This window comes from Lycium barbarum, chromosome 4 (assembly GCF_019175385.1).
Source record: "Lycium barbarum isolate Lr01 chromosome 4, ASM1917538v2, whole genome shotgun sequence".
In the NCBI taxonomy this organism is placed as follows: Eukaryota; Viridiplantae; Streptophyta; class Magnoliopsida; order Solanales; family Solanaceae; genus Lycium; species Lycium barbarum.
Genome location: NC_083340.1, coordinates 9,906,101 through 9,926,852, shown reverse-complemented (window position 1 = coordinate 9,926,852; position 20,752 = coordinate 9,906,101). Strand labels below are relative to the sequence as shown.

General features: G+C 33.9%; 1 protein-coding gene across 2 annotated transcripts; it reads left to right on the top strand.

The window, feature by feature from the left end:
* Positions 1-12,043: 12,043 nt before the first annotated feature.
* LOC132635155 (nudix hydrolase 8-like) lies at positions 12,044-16,666 on the top strand. Of its 2 annotated transcripts, XM_060351423.1 has the most exons (9): positions 12,054-12,606; positions 13,858-14,114; positions 14,346-14,411; positions 14,548-14,685; positions 15,007-15,084; positions 15,187-15,237; positions 15,329-15,363; positions 15,809-15,917; positions 16,167-16,666. In XM_060351423.1, the coding sequence occupies exons 1-9, from the start codon at positions 12,468-12,470 to the stop codon at positions 16,371-16,373; spliced, it is 1,080 nt and encodes a 359-aa protein (XP_060207406.1). In that variant the 5' UTR covers positions 12,054-12,467; the 3' UTR covers positions 16,374-16,666. The 2 variants fall into 2 exon arrangements, with proteins under 2 accessions (XP_060207407.1, XP_060207406.1); XM_060351424.1 differs by lacking the exon at positions 14,548-14,685 and having other exon boundaries at positions 12,044-12,606.
* Positions 16,667-20,752: the final 4,086 nt, after the last annotated feature.

The following is a 20,752-nucleotide window of genomic DNA, read 5'->3' as shown; positions in this document are numbered from 1 at the left end:
GAGATATGTGTAAGAAGGAGGTTGACCAAACAGAATTTGATAAGGTGACTTTCCCTTAAGAACACTTGAAGGGAATCTATTAATTAAAAAGGTAGCAGTTAGTAAACAGTCTCCCCAGTAGGAAATAGGTACTTTATATTGATGTAGTAAGGCCCTAGATGTCTCAAGAAGATGCCTATGCTTCCTCTCAACAATCCCATTTTGTTGAGGGGTGGCAGTACAAGAGGTTTGATGTTGAATCCCTTGTGATGCAAAATAAGAAGATAAAATAGAACCAGAACCTAGTTCTAGAGCATTGTCTGACCTAATACACTTTACTTTGGTACTAAACTGCCTTTCAACCAAGGCTAGAAAATTTTTTATCATGGGAAAAGCATTACTCTTGGTTGTTAACAAGTAAGTCCAAGTACCCCTACTAAAATCATCCACAATAGTTAAGAAGTATCTAAAACCATCATAGGTAGGATGCTTATAGGGTCCCCATGTATCAATATGAATAAGTTCAAAAACTTTCTTGGTTTTAATGGAACTCTGTGTGAAGGGCAATCTAGATTGTCTTGCAAAAGGGCAAACATCACAAATGTAATCATCAGAAGGATTAGGTAAATTGAAACTAAGATTTCTCATTGCAGTAAAGGGCATATGGCCTAGCCTTTGATGCCAAAGTCTTACATCATCCTTATCTCTTACAGGAACAGAAAAACAACTACTAGGGATATTACAACTGGAAATAGATTTGCTAGAATTAGTGCTAGTATTGTCTTGAAAAAATAGTTGAACAGAATTAGAAGAATTGAGCATGTAGATCCCATTCCTTTCCTCACCAAGAACCAGAGGCTTCCTCATTGAAAGACCCTGTAAAAGACAACATGTAGGAGAGAACATTAGAGTACATATGAATTGGACACATAATTTATGTACTGAGATTAGGTTTATTCTGAATGAGGGGACAAATAGCACATTCTTCAACACTAGATCAGGAAAAAGAGAAACAGATCCTGCATGAGTCACCTTGACAGTGAAAGAGTTAGGTAATTTAATGGTTAAAGGAACCTTTAGAACTAATAAGTTAGTGAAAATAGCAGGATCATAGGACATATGCTGTGAGGCTCCTGAATCTAGAATCCAACACCCAGAATTTGCATAAGTAAAATATGCTAAAGGATTGTTTTGAAAGATACCAGCATATTGAATCACATTTGCTTGCACATCTGAAGGTGCATTGGGAGGAAATGCACTTTGCCCAAGTTGTGCACTCTGAAACATTTGATTCAACTGCATATACTGATCCTGGGAGAAAGCTCCATTTCCAATACTAGCCTGCACTCCAATACTAGGTTGCATTCCTGTATGTTGTCCCTGCTGTCCATTGCCTGTGAAACCAGGCTGCATATTTGTTGCTGGCCCTTGAAAGTAAGGTCCAGACATCTGATGTCCATGACCTGAGAACACAGGTTGAAAACCTGTTGATACACTGTTAGCAACTCTATTAGGATTTTGTGCTTTCAAACTCTTTGTAAACTTAACATCTGGGGGGGTATCCTATCAGCCTGTAGCACTTTTCAATTGTGTGTCCTGTTTTCTTACAATATGAGCAATAAAGATTGCTATTGTAGTTGTTGTTCTTTCCTTTGGAATTCTGATAGAAATTTCCTGCACCAGATTTCTGTTGGTAAAGGTTTCCTGTACTAGACTTCTGTTGAGTCACATGAAAAGAAGATGTTGCTCCTGGGAAATGTGGGTTAGCATAAACCTCCCTTTGTTTCTCATCTTGAATGAGAAGAGAATAAGTTGTGTTAACATTTGGTAAAGGAGACATCATGAGTATGCTGCTTCTTACAGGTGCATAAACCTCATTTAAACCCATCAAAAACTTATTCACCAGTTGTTAAAATGACAACAATTAGGTGTTTGCTTGCTGTTGCTATAAAGAAAAATTGGCCCATTTCACAGTTGGATGTCAATAATACCTTCTTGCATGGGGATTTGCAAGAAGAAGTCTATATGAAGTTCCCACCTGGAATGGAACCTTCCGGTCCTAATTCTTTGGTATGCAAATTGAAGAAATCCTTATATGGTCTGAGGCAACCCTCAAGACAGTGGTATGCTAGACTTGGGGCAGCTTTAAACTTTAAAGGTTTTGTTTCTTCCCTAAATGACTACTCGCTGTTTTTTAAACATCAAGGTAAGTCTATTTCCATAGTGGCAGTCTATGTGGATGACATATTGCTTACTGGAAATGATTCACTTGAGTTATCCTATCTGAAAGAATTTTTACATAATGAATTTCAAATCAAGGATCTTGGGGATTTACATTATTTCTTGGGATTAGAAGTTATTCGGGAACCACAAGGATTGATGGTGAATCAAAGGAAATTTACCATGGATCTAATTTCAGAATTTAACTGTGATCATTTGCCTACTGTCTCGTCTCCTTTAGATCCTACTCAAAGATTATCAGCTACAACAGGTGATTTACTTAAGGATCCTCTCATATACAGACAACTCATAGGAAAGTTGAATTATTTGACACATACCAGACCAGATCTGTCATTTGCTGTGCAACATCTCTCCCAATTTATGCAGAATCATCGATTACCACATTTTGATGCTGCTCTTCGCGTGGTACGATATCTTCGCATATCTCCTGGTCTTGGTCTATTCATGAATGCTTCTCCCTCTATGTCCATTCTCGCATTTTGCGATGCGGACTGGGCTACATGTCATGACACCAGACGCTCTATAAGTGGTTATTTCATCAGTGTGGGAGGATCCCCTGTTTCATGGAAATTAAACAAACAAGCATCAGTATCCTTATCTTCCGCAGAGGCAGAATACAGATCTATACGAAGACTCGTTGCAGAACTTACCTGGTTGAATCGCATTTTGGGGGATTTGTCGGTGCCACCTCCTCTTCCCATTCCGATCCACTCCGACAGTCAAGCCGCTTTACACATAGCTCGGAATCTCGTTTTTCACGAACGTACAAAGCATGTCGATCTTGACTGCCACTTCGTACGGCAACAATTCCTTGCTGGGTTGATTTCCCTGAATTTCGTGCCCTCTTCGTCTCAGATCGCCGACATTTTCACCAAATCTCTTTCAGGTCCTTCCCATCATTCGATACTTCGCAAGTTGGGTGTGTCTCCCCTACCCTCCAACTTGAGGGGGGTGTTGACATTATTGAACTCAATAATGTCGATCAACTGATCTGTGAAGAAGTAGAAATGGACAGGTCAACTGATCAACAAAGTGAAGAAGAAGAAATGGACAGGTCAATTTCGATATTTCCTAAATCTGTGAAACACACATATGTTGGACTATGTAAGGAAACATTTGGACCAGATGAAGAAATACTTGGGCCAAGTCATCACTCAAGCCCAAGTCCCACAAACACAGATTATGTTGCTGCTGGCCCAATTATCAAGCACAACCCAAAACAAACACAACTCAGCACACAGCTGTCCAACCATAATTAGCAACATGACAAATAATACTTTTGTACAGAGTTTGCTATTTTTCTAGCCAATAAGATTAGAGCAAGTGTTTTAGGAGATTCATTATTTTTCTGTACATACAATACTTGTATAAATATAGTACATCATCAATGAAACAGTGCACAAGAAAAATTTCCCAAATTCTGTATCTTTTTCTCTATTCATTTTTCCAATACACCTAATTTGTTTGGTCTACAATAGTGCGACAATTCTACAATACTGAGAATTGGAAAATAGGATATGAAAGTTACACATAAACATCATTTGCATTTAGGTAACTTGAATTGTCGTCTCAATTAATTTAAACTTTTTAAAAGAAGTAATCACTAAAAGGACGAAAACATTGTCCTTAAGAATCAGCATATTTTCGTTAATTTTGGTAACAAGGTAAACATTACCAAGATATATTTTGTCACGTCATGCTAGGCCTGTCCACAAATCGGTTCAATCCGAATTTCTGAACCGATTCGAAACAATTCGGATAATTTAATTTGGATAATACAATTCGATTTCGATTTACAAATGCAATTGTAAAATATTACGGTTTAACGGTTCGGTTACGGTTTGTTTCAATTATCAACCGAACCGATCCGAACAAACCGAATTTATATGCCACTAGTGACTAATTTGGTATATGTAATGTGGTGTTGGCAGATTTGTATGCTTGCACAAGTTGTCAAGCTCTTGTTTTGCTATTTATATGCTATTATGCTTGCAAATTTATGGTTTTTTCTTGGTTAATGTCTTGGTTATAAGGCTGCAAGTTTAGGATCTCATTATTTTTTGTTATGTTTACTCTAAAACTGAAATGAAATAGTTGCTTGTTTAAATTTCGAATAAACCGAACAAATCGATTTGTGTAACCGAACCGAAATAATAAAAAACGAATCAAATTGAACCTAGAATGGATCGAGTTTGGTTGAGAATTTTAGAAAGTCGAAATTCGAAATTTCAACTCGATGATGGCCAAAATCGAACCGAACCGATTCGTGCACAGGCCTACGTCATGCTTTGTTCTATTGGAAAGAGCTGGCTAAGTAAGTTAAAATTAACAACTCTTAGTAGGATCTTCGGATAATTTTGTGGATTACGCATACTAAATCATTGATTCCTCCTTGAACAAATTGACCATTTTTATTCATTTACTGATTTATTTCCCATAAAAATATCAGATACTTTTCAAGCATTGTTGTAGAAAAAGGTCCTTTCTTTTTTCCTTCCATCACAATTTATGTAATATTCTTTAATTGAACACAAATTTTTAAAAAGAAAGACACTATATAATTTATGTATATCTCCTAGGAAAATTAAAGGGAAAACATCACTAATTGCCTGCCCAACCCAAATTAATTACCCGCCCATGCTCCCTCCCAAACTATTTTTGCTTCTGCCCGGCTAAGCCCAAACTAATTACCCCACGTGCCCCCATCGCCCAAACCCCTTCCTCCATGATATCATCGCAGTATGTTTAATATCATGATGGAATCATAGAGGACTAAGAGAAGGACTGAAGCAGTCCTCCATGATATTGTCTCAATATATTTATATACCACGATGGTACCATGGTCTTGAGGAGTGTCTCGTTGAAGGATTGAAGCCGCCCTCCATGATACCATCACAGTATATGTATATAAGACGATGGCATCATAGAGGTTTTTTTCGAGAAAAGTGCGTCATTTTTAGTAAATGAACACAATCATTCATAATATCATCTCAGTATATTTATATAACATGATGGTATCATGGAGGACTAAGAGAAGGACTGAAGCATCTTTCATGATACCATCTCAATATATTTATATACCATGATATCGATGGTATCATGGAAGACTAAGAAAAGGACCGAAGCATCTTCCATGATACCATCTCGGTATATTTATATATCATATTGGTATTATAATTGGGGGGCATCGCGAGTAAATACTTATGAATTTTTTTGGAGGTACGAAGGTAATAGAGATATGAACGGGTAATTATTTTGGTTTGAGAAAACACGCGTGATCTTTCCTCAAAAGTAGATTGTAAATAAGCGGGCTTTGGGCCTACAGCGTACTCGCATGGGCTGGGCCCTTTCAATCACGTGCACTAGACATCAAAAGAGTCCTTATCTAATCTAACTGGACATTGGTCGGACGTGGAATACCCTTCAACCAAATATACCGCATATGACGTGTTTGTTGCCATTATTTTGTAATACCTAATTTATGATATGTGATTAAAAAAAAAAATATAGTGCTGCATGTTTCATGGTTTTGATGCTTCTCCCATGCATGATTCATGTGATAAAAGAAAGCCAAAAGAAATGTTTACGAACATTAAAAAAATCTGAGAAAATGCTAATAAATTAAGTCTTTTATTTTAGCTATAGAGGTTTTCTTCCTTTTTGTTGCTTCTTCAATTAGTGAAATTCCCCTTAATTTCTTTTACCAAAATAGATAGTATAATATTTATAAACTTTTTTTTTTGTTTTTTTTTTGTAACTTATGATTCATGATTTCTCAAGTTTTTTTTTTTTAACTTAATATTTCTTAGTACTTGAATTTCCCTCCTCTGTTTAGGCCTTTCATTATTGCACTAGAGAAGATTAATACTTCATTCTAGTCCGTTTCAAATTGATTGACATATTTAATGTGTTTATATTTTGGAACATTTTCACTTCTAGCATTTTATTTATTTTTATTATTAATAGTACTTTCTTATAGGAATAATATGATACGTTTAAGATCACAAGATTCTAAAGGTACTTTTGATATATTATACATATAACACATGTTAAAAAACTTCTCTTTATCTCTTGTTCAACTTCATGCCTTATCAAAACACTGTCATATAAAATGAAACAGAAATAAGAAATATAGTTTTTTTTTTTCTTAAAAGCGTTGAGCAAAGTTTTACTCATGTTACTCTTTGGATATTAATATTTGAATACAAAGAGTAGAGCATGTAATTTTACGGAATTAATGATATTTATTTGATTTGAAACCAAAATACATAAATACAAGTAAGAACCAAAAATAAATAAACAAAGCCCCATGAGCTCCGACCAGATAATTGGAATTTGGAAGTCACGTGCTGTTATGCTGTCCACGCAAAGTAGCTCACACATTCCAAAATACAAAATCAGGTGCATACACCCTCACCCTGTTTTTTTTTGTTATTTTAATAAATAGAAATATAGGATATGATTACTTTTTTTCCCTAGAAGATGTTCTAATTTTGTTGTCCCAATTCTATTAGTAGGATTTTCCAGGAAAAAAGAAGAAGAAGTTGTGACAGTAGATGCTATAACAGTGTAAAATCCGAAACAATAATCATAAGGATGATATTTATGTTTGACACTCAGTTTTGCTTTGTTTCAAATAAATTGACACACTTTTGTATGTATAAACTAACAAAGTTTTGCATTCTCATTTTGCCCAAAATACGAAACAAATTATTTGGTACAATGATACTTCTGGTGTAAAAAGTTTTCCCTGATCAACATAGATGTGAGTTCGGAATTTATGCTCTATAGATTAAACATTTAAAATTTTAGGATTGAGTCTGTTATATTTTAAAATTATAGGTTAGACTTATTACTTGTTGCAATTTTAGTATATTTTGTACCCATGAATTGATGCCCACATCAGAAATACTAAATTCGGATGGATCAGGCGGCACAACACTCCATTTGCACCTAGTTGTGGTGGGGGTGGTAACGCTGGTCCAAACCTTGGGAATAAATTTTTATTTTTAATTAGAGATTTCGAATTTGAACCTTAAAAGTAAACTCGTTTTGGTAGGGAATGTTTTATTCCAAATTGAGACTTTTCGGCATGAATCTGAATTAATTGAGCCTCAAAATGAATACAAATATCTCGTGAAAAAAGGAAAAAGTTTTTCCTGTTATAAAATAATAAAGCAAGCAAGAACAATATTGTAGACAAGAAGAGAAGAGAGGAATTCTTTTATTTCTCTTGTTAGGGGTTGATTTACAATGGAGAAAAACCTCTATATTTATAGGGAAAAAGTGACTTGATCCCAAAGTTACTAACCCTAATATTTCTCCTAAAAATAGACATCCATAATAATAAATATTTATAACACTCCCCCTTGGATGTCTATTTGATAGATAATGTGCCTCGTTAAAACCTTACTAGAAAAAAACCCAGTGGGAAAAATTCTAGTGAAGGAAAAAGAGTACACGTTTCTAATAATACGCCATTTGGTTGCCTCATTAAAAACCTTACAAGGAAAACCCAGTGGAACAAAAACCTTGAAAGGGAAAAAGAGTACAATGCGTATTAACTCCCCCTGATGAGAACTTCAATCCAAAAACTTGAATCTTCACATCTCAATCGTGTGCATCATCTTCTCGAAAGTTGCAGTTGGTAGAGACTTGGTGAATAAATCTACCATATTATCACTTGAACCAATCTATTGCACGTTGATATCACCATTCTTTTGGAGCTCGTGTGTGAAGAACAACTTTGGTGAAACATGCCTTGTGCTTTTATGAATCCTCTCTTTAGTTGGGATATGTATGTTGTTGCATCTTCAGTCTTTCATAGAGTTGCATTGGTATATAATATTATTGAAATCACTCCAAGTGCATTCCTGACTTGCTTTATAAACAGATGTTATCTTTATATGATTTGACTGTCATGTAGAACAACATCGTATGACTATAATCCCTCATAGTCATAGCAAAATATATAAATGCATCAATTGCATAAAGATTGGCACTTCTGGACCAAAAAATTCTGCAAGTTTCTCATTTCAACTTCTTTCCGCAGATAATATACTGCTTTTGAGAACTCTTTAAGAGTTTCAATAATATTCAAGTAATCAACTTGCACCAACAATATGACAGATTTTGATTTTTACAAAGACGCAAGGATAAATAGAGTCATTTGTGCCCTTAGTAAGTAAATATTCATTAAGGTGATAAAATCGCGTTCACCTTGCTTAACTTAATTCATATAAGAATTATGAACAAATTTCTACAACTTGTATACGCTTCAAGCATTTAAAAAATTTCAGGAATTTTCATATAATTTTGTCAAGTAATTCATATAGGCTGTGACAATATCTATTTCTATTTAAATGATGTGATATCTTCTGGTGTCTGGACAGCATGTCCAATAAGCTTTACGCTTACCAAGATGCGTCATTTCACTTGATAATAATTTCTACGTTAGCATGCTTTAATAGACGTAGAATTTAGATTCTCACAATCTTTTACAATATTGCGCTATATTGTACTAAAGATATCGTCGACGATATATCATTTGTATCGGTTCGCAATATGACATTACTTATTGAGATCTCATCACTTCCATTATTTTTAGGTACCTAAACCTCTCATGAGGTTTCATGAAGTGTCATGTCATAGGCTCTTCAGGAGCACATTGCCTCCTTATAATGATTATTGATTATTTTCTCCTCTTTCTTTTCAATGATTATTGCGTTTGGAACCGATTGATCTACCATGCTTCATGCATGTTGTATACGTTGTCCTTCAGGAACATTCATATTAATAGGAGCATTTTGCAGCTGAAATATGAAACTAGTTTTGGGTCAGCAAATGCTTCTAGCATTTAACTTGAATTACTTTTTAAATGAGGATCATATTAATGATAATTCACAACATATTTCCAAGCTACTTATTCTCTGCCCCTTATGTTAGAAAAACTAACGTATATCTCATCTTCTTCGGGGGAATCCATCTTTGTGCACCATGGTAGATTAATTAATCACATACCACACATAAAAAACTGTTAGATGGGAATATCTGGTTCCTAACCCTGAACCAATTGTGAGGGGAGAATTTATCATAATTTATTGGTCTGAAGCATACAAGGGATGTTGTATACAATATATCATATCTCAGACTATCACATGAAGTTTTGTTCTCATAAGCAATGGTTTAGCTATTTATCGGAGGCATTCAACGCCAAACCAGCTTGGTATAAACTAGCATTAACAAGTTGAATTATCTTGATTACATAATCTGAAAATTGTGCTCTCAACTCAATTATTTTGAGCAAGTAACTTTGCATATGTCAAACTACGAGTTGACAATAAAAACACATGTGACCGTCTTATCGATGCATCTATTTAAGACATCACATAACAGGTGAACGGGCCCATATTCACCTTTTATATTTTTATTCAGAATTTAGGGAATTCAATCTCAACATTAGCTAGTATAATTAACTTATCATGAGAACAAGCAACGAAGATGAATTCTTGAAGAATCTTCTAGTTCTTGAATATATGTCAAATATTCAATCATCTTTGAATCGGGATGGCCGAACCGCTCATGCCGACTAATAAAATTATTTCTACTAGTAAACTTCAAGTTTACCATGCCATGTGCTATTTGTTTTAGTAAACTTCTAATTTACTATGACATGAATTATTTTTTGTACCAATAAACTTCTGGTTTACCGTAACATATGATTTCATCATGGTTATATTGTAGTATACGTTGGAAAATAAGGCGTATAACCTTTCACATAGATATTTATTACCCACCATGATTTTGTAGATATTTGATCATCCCATCATTAATAGCTACAATATGATAGTCATTTACTTTAGTAAACTTCGAGTTTACTACTTGTATTTTGATCATAACAACTTTGGAGATAGGATGAATGCCATAATAATAAATAAACTCTTCGGGAGCTTTAGATTTATTTTCCATAATCATATATTGTTTGTACACTACTGGTGTCATGATTCGTGTAGACAAATAATTAGGCTCTTTGATCATTAATTTTGTAATATCAAATATTACTTAGACATGTACTTCTGGTACCATGAAAGAAACTTTATTTAGACTCTGTTGGTCGTATCATGAATCATCCAAAAATAGTTACCTCTAAAAATCATCTGGTCTAACACGTCAGGTGTTATAAGCTTTACTACATGCTCTCACATTCACTTCGGGGAATGGATCTGTATTTGTAAGATTTAACAAAAGTCTCCATTCTTCGAGAATGAAACATATATAATCATGTGAACGTGTCTTAATCATATCAAAGTAGAATAGCTTAAAACCTCTTTTAAAATATTGCTAGTTCAGGAGCAAATCGAGGTGTACATATATTGTAGGGAATCTTTCTCGAACATATTTTCAGTTGTAATCACAATAAGCCTATAAAAATATTAGCACTTCTGGTGGTTAATTATAGCGTAAATAAATTTACCTAAAACAAAGCATAGGAAATATTGTTACTTCTGCTGATCATATATTTCTTGTAAACTCTCATTTCGCCATTAAGGGATATAAAATTAACATCATAATCCCTCTTAACGACTTTGTTCTTTAGGAACAAATTTAGGCATAAATGGTCCAGAACCAATTAGGTTCCCTCAAATCTGATGAACCCAACAAACTTGATATTATCAGTAGCAGAAGACAAGCAACATAAAGAACTACTAACCTTCCTTATCCCAGTAAAGAATTCGTGGCTTTAACTACTTCATTCTCCTATGATGCTTTAGAAGGTACTTGCTAGAGATCCCGTATCACATGATCTGGAAAAGCCTTTTGGCATCTTATTTCAAATATGAAGGAGCCATATCATTCTTATCTTCATGTATCATGTTTTGTTATGACTTTTTCCTTATCTATGTTGTTCAAAGTACCTCAAGAAACCATATGCTAATAGATCTAATACTATTGCCCTTTTATTAGCACATAAGCAATACAAAAGAATCTATTTCTTATTTTACTCAATTCATGATGGAGTCAACGAATAAAACTAAATATAACATGGAGTTTGAAACTACATGATGGTGAACACACAATATCATATAGACAGGTTATAATTGATTTGTCCATGACATAATTAGACATATAAAGTATATATCAATATCCATACAGTGCATATGTGTAGAATTAGTAGTTGCCATAACTTTATCCTCTTCATATCCTATTAGTGGGATTATATTGAGTATGTTGTTGACTTCTTGTTGTTGTAATTGTACAGTAATACGTGTTCCATGTTTGCAGTTACACTCAAACAGTAACTAATATCTTTAAAAACTCTTAAAAAGGTATGAGAAGATTTAATTATTCTTTTGTTCCAAATCCACTTCATACAACACTGTTCTTATACAGAAAATCAGACATTTAATTGGATTAAACTCCAATAAAATATTAGAGACTCGTGCTGATAACGTGTTATAAAATAATAAAGTAAGCAAAAACAATATTGTAGACAAGGAGAGAAGAGAGAAATTCTTTTATTTCTCTTGTTAGGAGTTGATTTACAATGAAGAAAAACCTCTATGTTTATAGGAAAAAAGTGACTTGATCTCAAAGTCACTAACCCTAATATTTCTCCTAAAGATAGACATCCATAATAATAAATAATATTTATAACATTTCCTAATTTGTTGAATAATTGCTTCAAGTAAAAAAAAAAAAAAAACGTGTGCTAGTCCTCTGCCTCCTGTCCTTGTGGTCTTCCCCTGTTTCCTCTCTAGTTCTACAGTCACTTCATATTTCTGTCAGTTTCAGTTTACTTCCCTCCTTTTCTACAATTATTTGTTATTACTATTAATGACAAAACTTCATAAAGATCTTTTCCACCTTGTTTGTTTTCTCATTCATGGTTCATTTTCCACCACAACCTTTGCCACCTAAGACCCTCCACCTTAACTTTTATGCTACTATATAAAATATTATTTCTTTTCTTTAACCATAGTACTTATAGTAGTTTTTCTGTTCCCTAGTTATTCTTCAGTATTTCATTAGTACTCTCCGATGGGTGGAATATGCCCAAGAAATTCTTGTTTTTAGTTGAGGATGGAATCTGCAGTTTTTTTGTCAAAAGTTTCAAGATTTTGAGACCATTAATGATGCTATAGTTTTATGGATATTTATTGAGTAAAATTAGTCGTTTCAAGCGGACTGGGCTCTCTGGAATTAGTTTAAACGACAAGAAAAAGGCTTTGTTTTTGTAGTGTGAAAAAATGGAGCTGAAGTTGGTTAATTCCAAGTCATTATTTTTGTCTAAATTAGTCAATACAGAGGTGATGAAGTCTAGTTCATTTCTTGACACAGAGCTAATGTTTGGTCTCAGTGGTACTCACAAGTTCTCTTCTTGCAGAGGTAAATTTCTAATGTGGGAAAATGAGGATTTTTCCACATGTTTTTTTTTTTTTGGGGGGGGGGGGGGGGGGGGGGGGGGGGGGGTTATTTTCATTTAATTTCCTCTTGTAGTGTTAACTATCAGTTCTCTTTAGTTTTTGGATTTTGCTTAGTTCAATCGGAAGATCTTTCCCTCAGCTTCCCCCCCCCCCCCCCCCCCCCCCCCCCCCCCCCCCCCCCCCCCCCCCCCCCCCCCCCCCGCCGCCTTCTTTCCCTTGTAATTCAACAGTCTTATGAGGTCATTTGCAATAAATTTGGTTAAACAAATACAGCCATTTAATGGCTTGTGTGCATTTTCAAGCTTAAAAACTAAAAGGAGATGAAAAGTTTGTTATTGCAATTCATGTACAAATTAGGAGGGGGTGTGTGTGGAGGGATGCAGTGGTGGAGCCACAGCCCACTAAGGGTGTTCATCGCCGAAAAATTATACCGTGTAGACATATTAATTATTACGTATTATAGATATATCTTACATATTGAACACCCTTAACATATATATTATATATTACTTATTCAAAATTCGAACACCCTTGACAAAATTTCTGGCTCTGCCACAAGAGGGATGGCCGTTTCTAGTCTTTGAATTCTATTTCAGAAGATCTTAATCTCGTGTTTGCCAAGTCTATTCCATTTGAGCCATGTTTGCCCTTTCGAGGTTTTACTAATATCTTTGGACCAGCTGAAAATGTAGAGATTTCTAGTGTTAGAGGAAGTGTTTTTCTTAGTTTTGATTTCATATAATATTGGATTTAGACGGGCTTAATTGGAGTGACCTGAACAGTTAGGATTCATAGCCAACCCCACCTTGCTTGGGATTGAGACGCAGTTGTTTTCGTCTTCTGGCTCGAGGTAATTAGAATGGAGAGCATGAACTTGGAGTAGAACAATCTACCATGAGGCATGAACAGTTGGGATTCATAGCCAACCCCACCTTGCTTGGGATTGAGGCGCAATTGTTTTCGTCTTCTGGCTCGAGGTCATTAGAAGGGAGAGCATGAACTTGGAGTAGAACAATCTAACATGAGGCAGTAGAAAGTGAGAAATACACACTTGCTGTTTCATTAGGCAACAAAATGTTGGTGCTCGCTAGAGAATGTAGTGTATGCATCTTAGATGATACTAACATTTCTTATGGTAATTAAACTAAAAATACATGATATCTGTTGGATACATCTTCTTACATGATATTGGCTTTTGCCTGTTTACATCCAGGTGTTGTACTCAAGGCTTCTCGTTCAAGTGCTTCTTACGATGCTGCAAGCTCTGTTAGCAAAGAGAACTTTATACTGGACGAATTTTCTTGTCAGATAAATGGGAAAAGTTGTTCAGGACTGTATAGAGATGTAAGAATTCTTGATGCTTCTGATGATGTATATGGAGGAGTACTCATTAATCCTCAAACACTACCATCCAATCCCAATATATTTGCATCTGTACTTTGTTCATCTCTCTCTCACTGGAAAATGAAGGTAACCTTGACCTCTCTTAAAATTCTACAACTATATTTCTTTTTATGTTGTTTACTGATTATATAGTGGAAGCCGTTGCATTTTCATTTTTTTGGCTTGTTCCGTTGCCAAAATGCTTATGATTGGAGACAAACTTGGCACAACCAGTTCAAGTGTTTCTTCATATATATTATGTAAATATATAGTACAGTTATGGAACACCTTGTTTCTAATTGACGTCGCGCGCTGCAGGGGAAGAAGGGAGTTTGGCTTAAAATACCAGTTGAGAAATGTGACCTAGTTCCTATTGCAGTAAAGGTATTGAATTTCAATATCGAGACTCAGATAACTTCTTTGTCTTTACAGTCCTAAGAACAAAGTTTATATCATGTTCCTTTAGCTTCTGATGCTAACTCTTCCTTCGAGTCAAACTCTAAAGTAACTAATTTCATAGGAAGGATTTCAATACCATCACGCGGAAAGAGGATATCTCATGATGACATATTGGCTTCCCGATGATCCCTGCATGCTTCCTTCTAATGCATCTCATCAAGTTGGAGTTGGGGCTTTTGTTATCAATGATAAAAATGAGGTGCATATAGCTTTTAAAAGACACTCCTAATTACTCCCTCTATCCCAATTTATGTGGTACTACCAGGCACAAAGTTTAAGAAACAAAGGAAATTTTGAAATTTGTGGTCTAAGTGTGGCTATAAATCATTTCATTAAGGATAAAAGGGGAATTTTAAAGTTAAGTTGTTTCTAATTATAGAAAGGTGACATTTTTTTTGGGACAGACTAAATAAGAAAGTGTGTCACATAAATTGGGACAGAGGGAGTACTATATGTATGCCGTAATATTTCATATGTCTCTTGTGTATTCCCTTGACCTCAAGAAATGACACTGTTTTAGGTGCTTGTTGTACAAGAGAAACATTCTGCACCAGCTCTTTCAGGCCTATGGAAAATACCAACTGGTTTCATAAATGAGGTATGTTCTGGTTAGATTTCTTTGTTAACAACGGTAAATAGGGAAACATGAAATCTTCGCCTCAATCCCTGAACTCGTTTTACTTTTTCATGCCACTATCAGTCGGAGGAAATCTTTACAGGAGTCGTAAGAGAAGTGAAAGAGGAGACTGGGGTAAGATATTCAAACATATTTCCCCTATAAATATGCAATCTAGAACGAGTATTCACTATCTTAACTTTGATTTTTCTGGCTATCTTTCCAGATTGATACTGAATTTGTGGAGGTTATGGCTTTCAGGTGAGAAAAGTTTGTCCTCTTCAAATGGCCGTGATTCTATCTTTGATGAAAACGGATACTTTATGCCTTCCTACCTGCTAGGAGAAAAGAACTAGCACGAATAAAAACAGGAATATTGACGTATTGATCATCAATGTAAAAGATTTGGTCAAATACATAGTACTGTTTTCCAAACTTCATTCATCATGTATTTCACTTCTTGCTTTGGTTAGACATTTGTAGAAAGGATGTGAACCTGATATAGAAAAAAACTTCGTTCTAAGAAATGAAAAACTATTGGACTGTCCTTGAATATGATTTTGGCTTTTAGCTCTCTGACGTGCTATTTTAAGTGCAAACGCATTAAAATAGAATGTGAAAATGGTGCTTGCATTATCTAAATTTGTTGAATGACAGTCTCCAAAGAAGAGACCCATTATTCAGTTTAACATCTGGTCTTCTTCAGGCATGCTCACAATGTAGCTTTTGAAAAGTCGGATTTATTCTTCGTCTGCCTTTTAAGACCACTGTCAACAAGAATCATGGTTGATGATCTGGAAATTCAGGCAGCCAAGGTAAGAATATTGAAAAAAAGAAATTTGTCATTTACTTTCCTGCAATAAATGTCATTTTAAGGTTCCGCTCTTACCATCTCAATGATCCAAATATCCATATTATAAATTTGTATCTCTCCAAATCAGTCACAGCATGCCATAAAAAAATATCAGCACTTTGCACTATCTGTGATTTATAGGGCAGATTATAGTTGCAAGAAACCCGTTGCATTTTCATTCATGTCTAAGCTGCTTGTCTTTATGATGCAGTGGATGCCTCTAGTTAAATTCGTCGAGCAGCCACTAATCCAAGCAGATAGCATGTTCAGAAAAATCATTGACATTTGCATTGCTCGGCTGGGAAAGCGTTACTGTGGATTATCCGTCCATCAATTAGTCTCTACATTTGATGGCAAACTATCCTCTTTGTACTTCAACACAGTTGAAGATTCAGATGCGAACTGTCAAGCCAACTAGCACCACAATCATAATTAGCGATGCATTTAGCTCTCGACTTCCCTTTCGATGGAGATTGACCGAGCTAAACACAATGTACATCAATTGATCATCTTCCACTATCGATTAATGACCTTCAATAGAAAGTTATGTTGACTTTCTGATGTACCCAAAAGAAAAAAGAAAAAATAAGAAAAAAGTGAAGAGAGTTACTATAGTGTATATATCTTCTGCTGAGGACATGGACACCGTAAATATGTAACATTTGTATTTCTCATCTTATGACTAATTTAACTTTCAGTGTTTTTCTGCCACTACACTAGTAGTAAAATTCATGCCTTTTTATCCCCCATAATAACCTTTGTAGTTGTTGTATGTACTTATTGTTAGTCCCATTAGTGTTTGATGGGAGTATTTGAGAGCAGGAAGTTTGTCCCTCATAGATGCACCAAAGGATCACTAAAAAACTCAACCTTCATTTGATTTCGCAATCATTTTTAATCAATTTCATTGACGAGAACAAAGATGAATAGCACAATAACTATGGAAGAGTAGTTAAAGTATTTCAGTTGTTGCCAAAGTCTATGAAAGTTGCTCTGGGTTTTACTGGTTTAGAATAGGTTAGGGGTTCGAACCTGGATACGTAATCTTTTGTAGATGAGGCGCCAAAACTTTAAAACACCAAAATGGAGCTGCCAAACTTCAAACACCGGACCTCAAGTACAGAACTGAGGCGCCTGACCAACTGCGCAACGCAGTTCATTACAGAAGCCCGCGTCATTTTATTTTTATATCACTTACTTTTGTTTCTGCCTTTCATATATTTCTATTATATATTATATTTTTATATATATAAGTGTCACAGGAGGATTAACACAGCTTCACCAACTTGTATCAAAAGCTTTACAACTTGTACACGCAATTAATATTTGTACCATAAGCTATATAACTTCTACACTTTACTCAACTATTTTTTTATCCCACGTGGACATATGTCATAGTACTTAATATTTATTCCCTTCTCATACATAGACGTATGCACTTCGATTTTAATTCTCTGACACATTTATTTCCTCCATGCACTTTTACTTGTTCACTTTTGACTTTTCCCATTCTTGCTGAATATTTATTCTCTTCTCATGTATAGACGTATGCAGTTCAATTTTAATTCTCCTACACAAATTTCTATTCTATTATATATATATATATATATATATATATATATATATATATATATATATGTGTGTGTGTGTGTGTGTGTGTGTATGTGAAGAGAGGACTAACATAGCAATACAAATTTGTACCACAAGCTATATAAATTGTACAGTTTAACCAACTAATAGAAAAATAAAGTACTTCCTCCGTCCCATATTACTTGGCCACATTACTAAACAACTTTTTTATCCCACGTGCACATATGTCATAGTACTGAATATTTATTCTCTTATCATGTATACACGTATGTACTTCAATTTTAATTCTCCGACACATTTATTTCCTCCGTGCACTTTTACTTGTTGACTTTTGACTTTTCAAGTTCTTTAAGAATTAATAAATGGAGTACTCCCTCCGTCACATATTACTTGACCACATTACTAAACTACTTTTTTATCCCACGTGGACATATGTCATAGTACTGAATATTTATTCTCTTATCATGTATACACGTATGCACTTTAATTTTAATTCTCTGACACATATTTATTTCCTCCGTGAACTTTTACTTGTTCACTTTTGACTTATATGTCCAAATTACTTGTTTATTTACAAAACCAAGATAAAATTAATTAAATCTTTCCCATATTACTTGACGACATTACTAAAAACTGGACATATGTCATAATACTGAATATTTATCTCTTCTCATGTATATCATATGCACTTCAATTTTAATTCTCCGATACATTTATTTCCTCCGTGCACTTATACTTGTTAGACTTTGACTTTTCAAGTTCTTTAAAATTTAATAAATGAAGTACCCCTCCATCCCATATTACTTAACCACATTACTAAACTATTTTTTTTATCCCACGTGAATATATGTCATAGTACTGAATATTTATTCTTTTCTCATGTATACACGTATGCACTTCAATTTTAATTCTCCGACACATATTTATTCCTTCCGTGCACTTTTACTTGTCCACTTTTGACTTTTCACGTTCTTTAAGAATTAATAAATGAAGTATATATTTTATCATAATATTCATATTTATTGATGTATAGTCTCAATAGCCTCAAAATGATTTGAAAATGAGTAATTAGCGTGAAGGGTAAAATAATAAGAAGAAAAATTTCTTTCTCTTGATATGTTAACGTGGACAAATAAAAGTGAAGGAAGGGAGTGACTTTTATCCCCGTTTTCCTTCTTTATCAATACTTTACTTATTTTACTCTCCTTTGCATTTTCTGATTGTTGTTTCTTCACATTTATAAAATGTGTTACTTTATATTTTCATTTCGGAATTAAAATTTTGGTGATTTACGATATAACATATATCTTTCTAATTTTGATTTCTTTGTAACAATTCTTTTTATCTATAATTGTTAATATAAAAAATTATAATATATTTTTAAGCAATTTAATAAAAAAAAATTATTAGTTTTGCTTTTAAAAAATTCATTATATACATTAATTGACATGGATATCAACATGTCGGTATACATATAAGATATTAACGAATTTAAAAGAAAAAAAAATCTAGAATCAAAATATTAATTTTCCCTCATATTCTTACTAATTTTCTTTTTCACATCGATGAACAACTTTCATTGTCATGACAATTAGAAAAAAGTCCGATTCTTTCCGTCTCAAAGACTTAATTCCATCATATGTTTTTAATTTTAAAACTCCATTTTTTAATTATCACTAAAGTGACGGTACATAAAATACATTTTTTATATGTTGCTATATATAATAACAATTAGAATGTTTTTAAAAGTTATTTTCAAAATATAAACCTTAAAGACTAGCTAATTAAAGTGAATAGACATGTTCGGACCGTGCATCGCACGGACATGTATTGCTAGTATACATAGATCTAGTGAAATTTCCGGACGAACTGGTGTCACGTGACACCCCTAGACCTAGAGTAAATCCGCCTCTTAGAACAGGAAAACTCTTCAATCATTTGAGAAGCAACTTGAATTTAGTTGAGGCTAAACTTTTTTATTCCGAGGAAAATGTTGTCATTATTAAAAGTATTAGTTAAGCACTAATGATATGCAGACGAAATGGAGGAATAGAACTAATAAGATTTTTTTTTTTTTTTACAATAAAATTTTTTTTGCTTAGAGTATATAGGTTTTAATAAAAACAAAACCATCAAAATTTGCCATATATATTTGACACCAATCTCCAGCACCCTTTTTCTTTCTCATTTTCCTTTTGCAAAAATCAAAAGAAATTATAATTTCCCCTTTCACGAATCACAAGAGAAAGAACAAGGATGACACCGTACCCTTCAAACTCAATAGTTGAATAAGTTCAATAAGTGAGCCTATGATGGTTATTACATTTTTGTAGTCTTTTCAATTTTTATTTGCACTATCTTAACTATTATTGCAGTAGCGTGGCAGCACCTTTTCGAGATTGGTTAAGATATACTTCAATTTAGTTTAAAATAAATAAAAGAGCCGAGCATATTAACTAGGGAAGTTAATACAAAATTGAAATTCTACCAAAACAAAACAACAACAAGAAAATACACATGATTTTTTTTAATTTCCGTATTAAGGTGAATATATTGTATATCAAAAGAATATTACGTGCACTTTGAAATTATGATTAGAATTTTTGTCTCAGAAACCTTCATAAAAGAAGTTCTTTAAAAAAATTATTTTATGTCACGTTTGTTTTTAGAGCCATATTGTTATAAAGCACAAGGTAAAACAATCTTCCATGTTGGTTGGCTTTTAGTTAGCGCAACTTGTGTTTGACATGATTAATTATACGTTACACTTTCAAGAGGGATATCAATATTCACACCAAGAGTTGTGAATATTATATAGGTGAAATGCGATCATATTACAAGTTTATACATATCAGTTTATCTCATTACACATGGTACACTACATACTTAACTAAACCAAGTCGATCAACTTCGCAGGTTTAGACTTGGCGTTGAACAATCGAGTTGGTTGGAAAGACTCCCCATTTATCAAATTGAGCTTGCATTTAACCTTTAGATTTCATGTTACTCATAACACACTTATTAAAAAATTATTTATAACATTTGAAATGCTTACACTAATTGATATGAGATACACGTGCAACACAAAAATAGTATATATATATATATATATATATATCAAGTTACTGAACTTAAAAAAAGAGAATGATTGAAATCTTAATACAACCTCAAAAGACAATCTTCATAAAATTTTGACAAACAATGAAA

What these genes read in the sequence shown, in the direction of transcription:
- LOC132635155 (XM_060351423.1), top strand. Translation starts at nt 12,468, where the DNA reads ATGGAGCTGAAGTTGGTTAATTCCAAGTCATTATTTTTGTCTAAATTA. An exon ending in CAAGTTCTCTTCTTGCAGAG is followed by an intron (nt 12,607 to 13,857) that starts GTAAATTTCTAA and finishes GTTTACATCCAG; the next exon opens with GTGTTGTACTCAAGGCTTCT. An exon ending in TAGTTCCTATTGCAGTAAAG is followed by an intron (nt 14,412 to 14,547) that starts GTATTGAATTTC and finishes CTAATTTCATAG; the next exon opens with GAAGGATTTCAATACCATCA.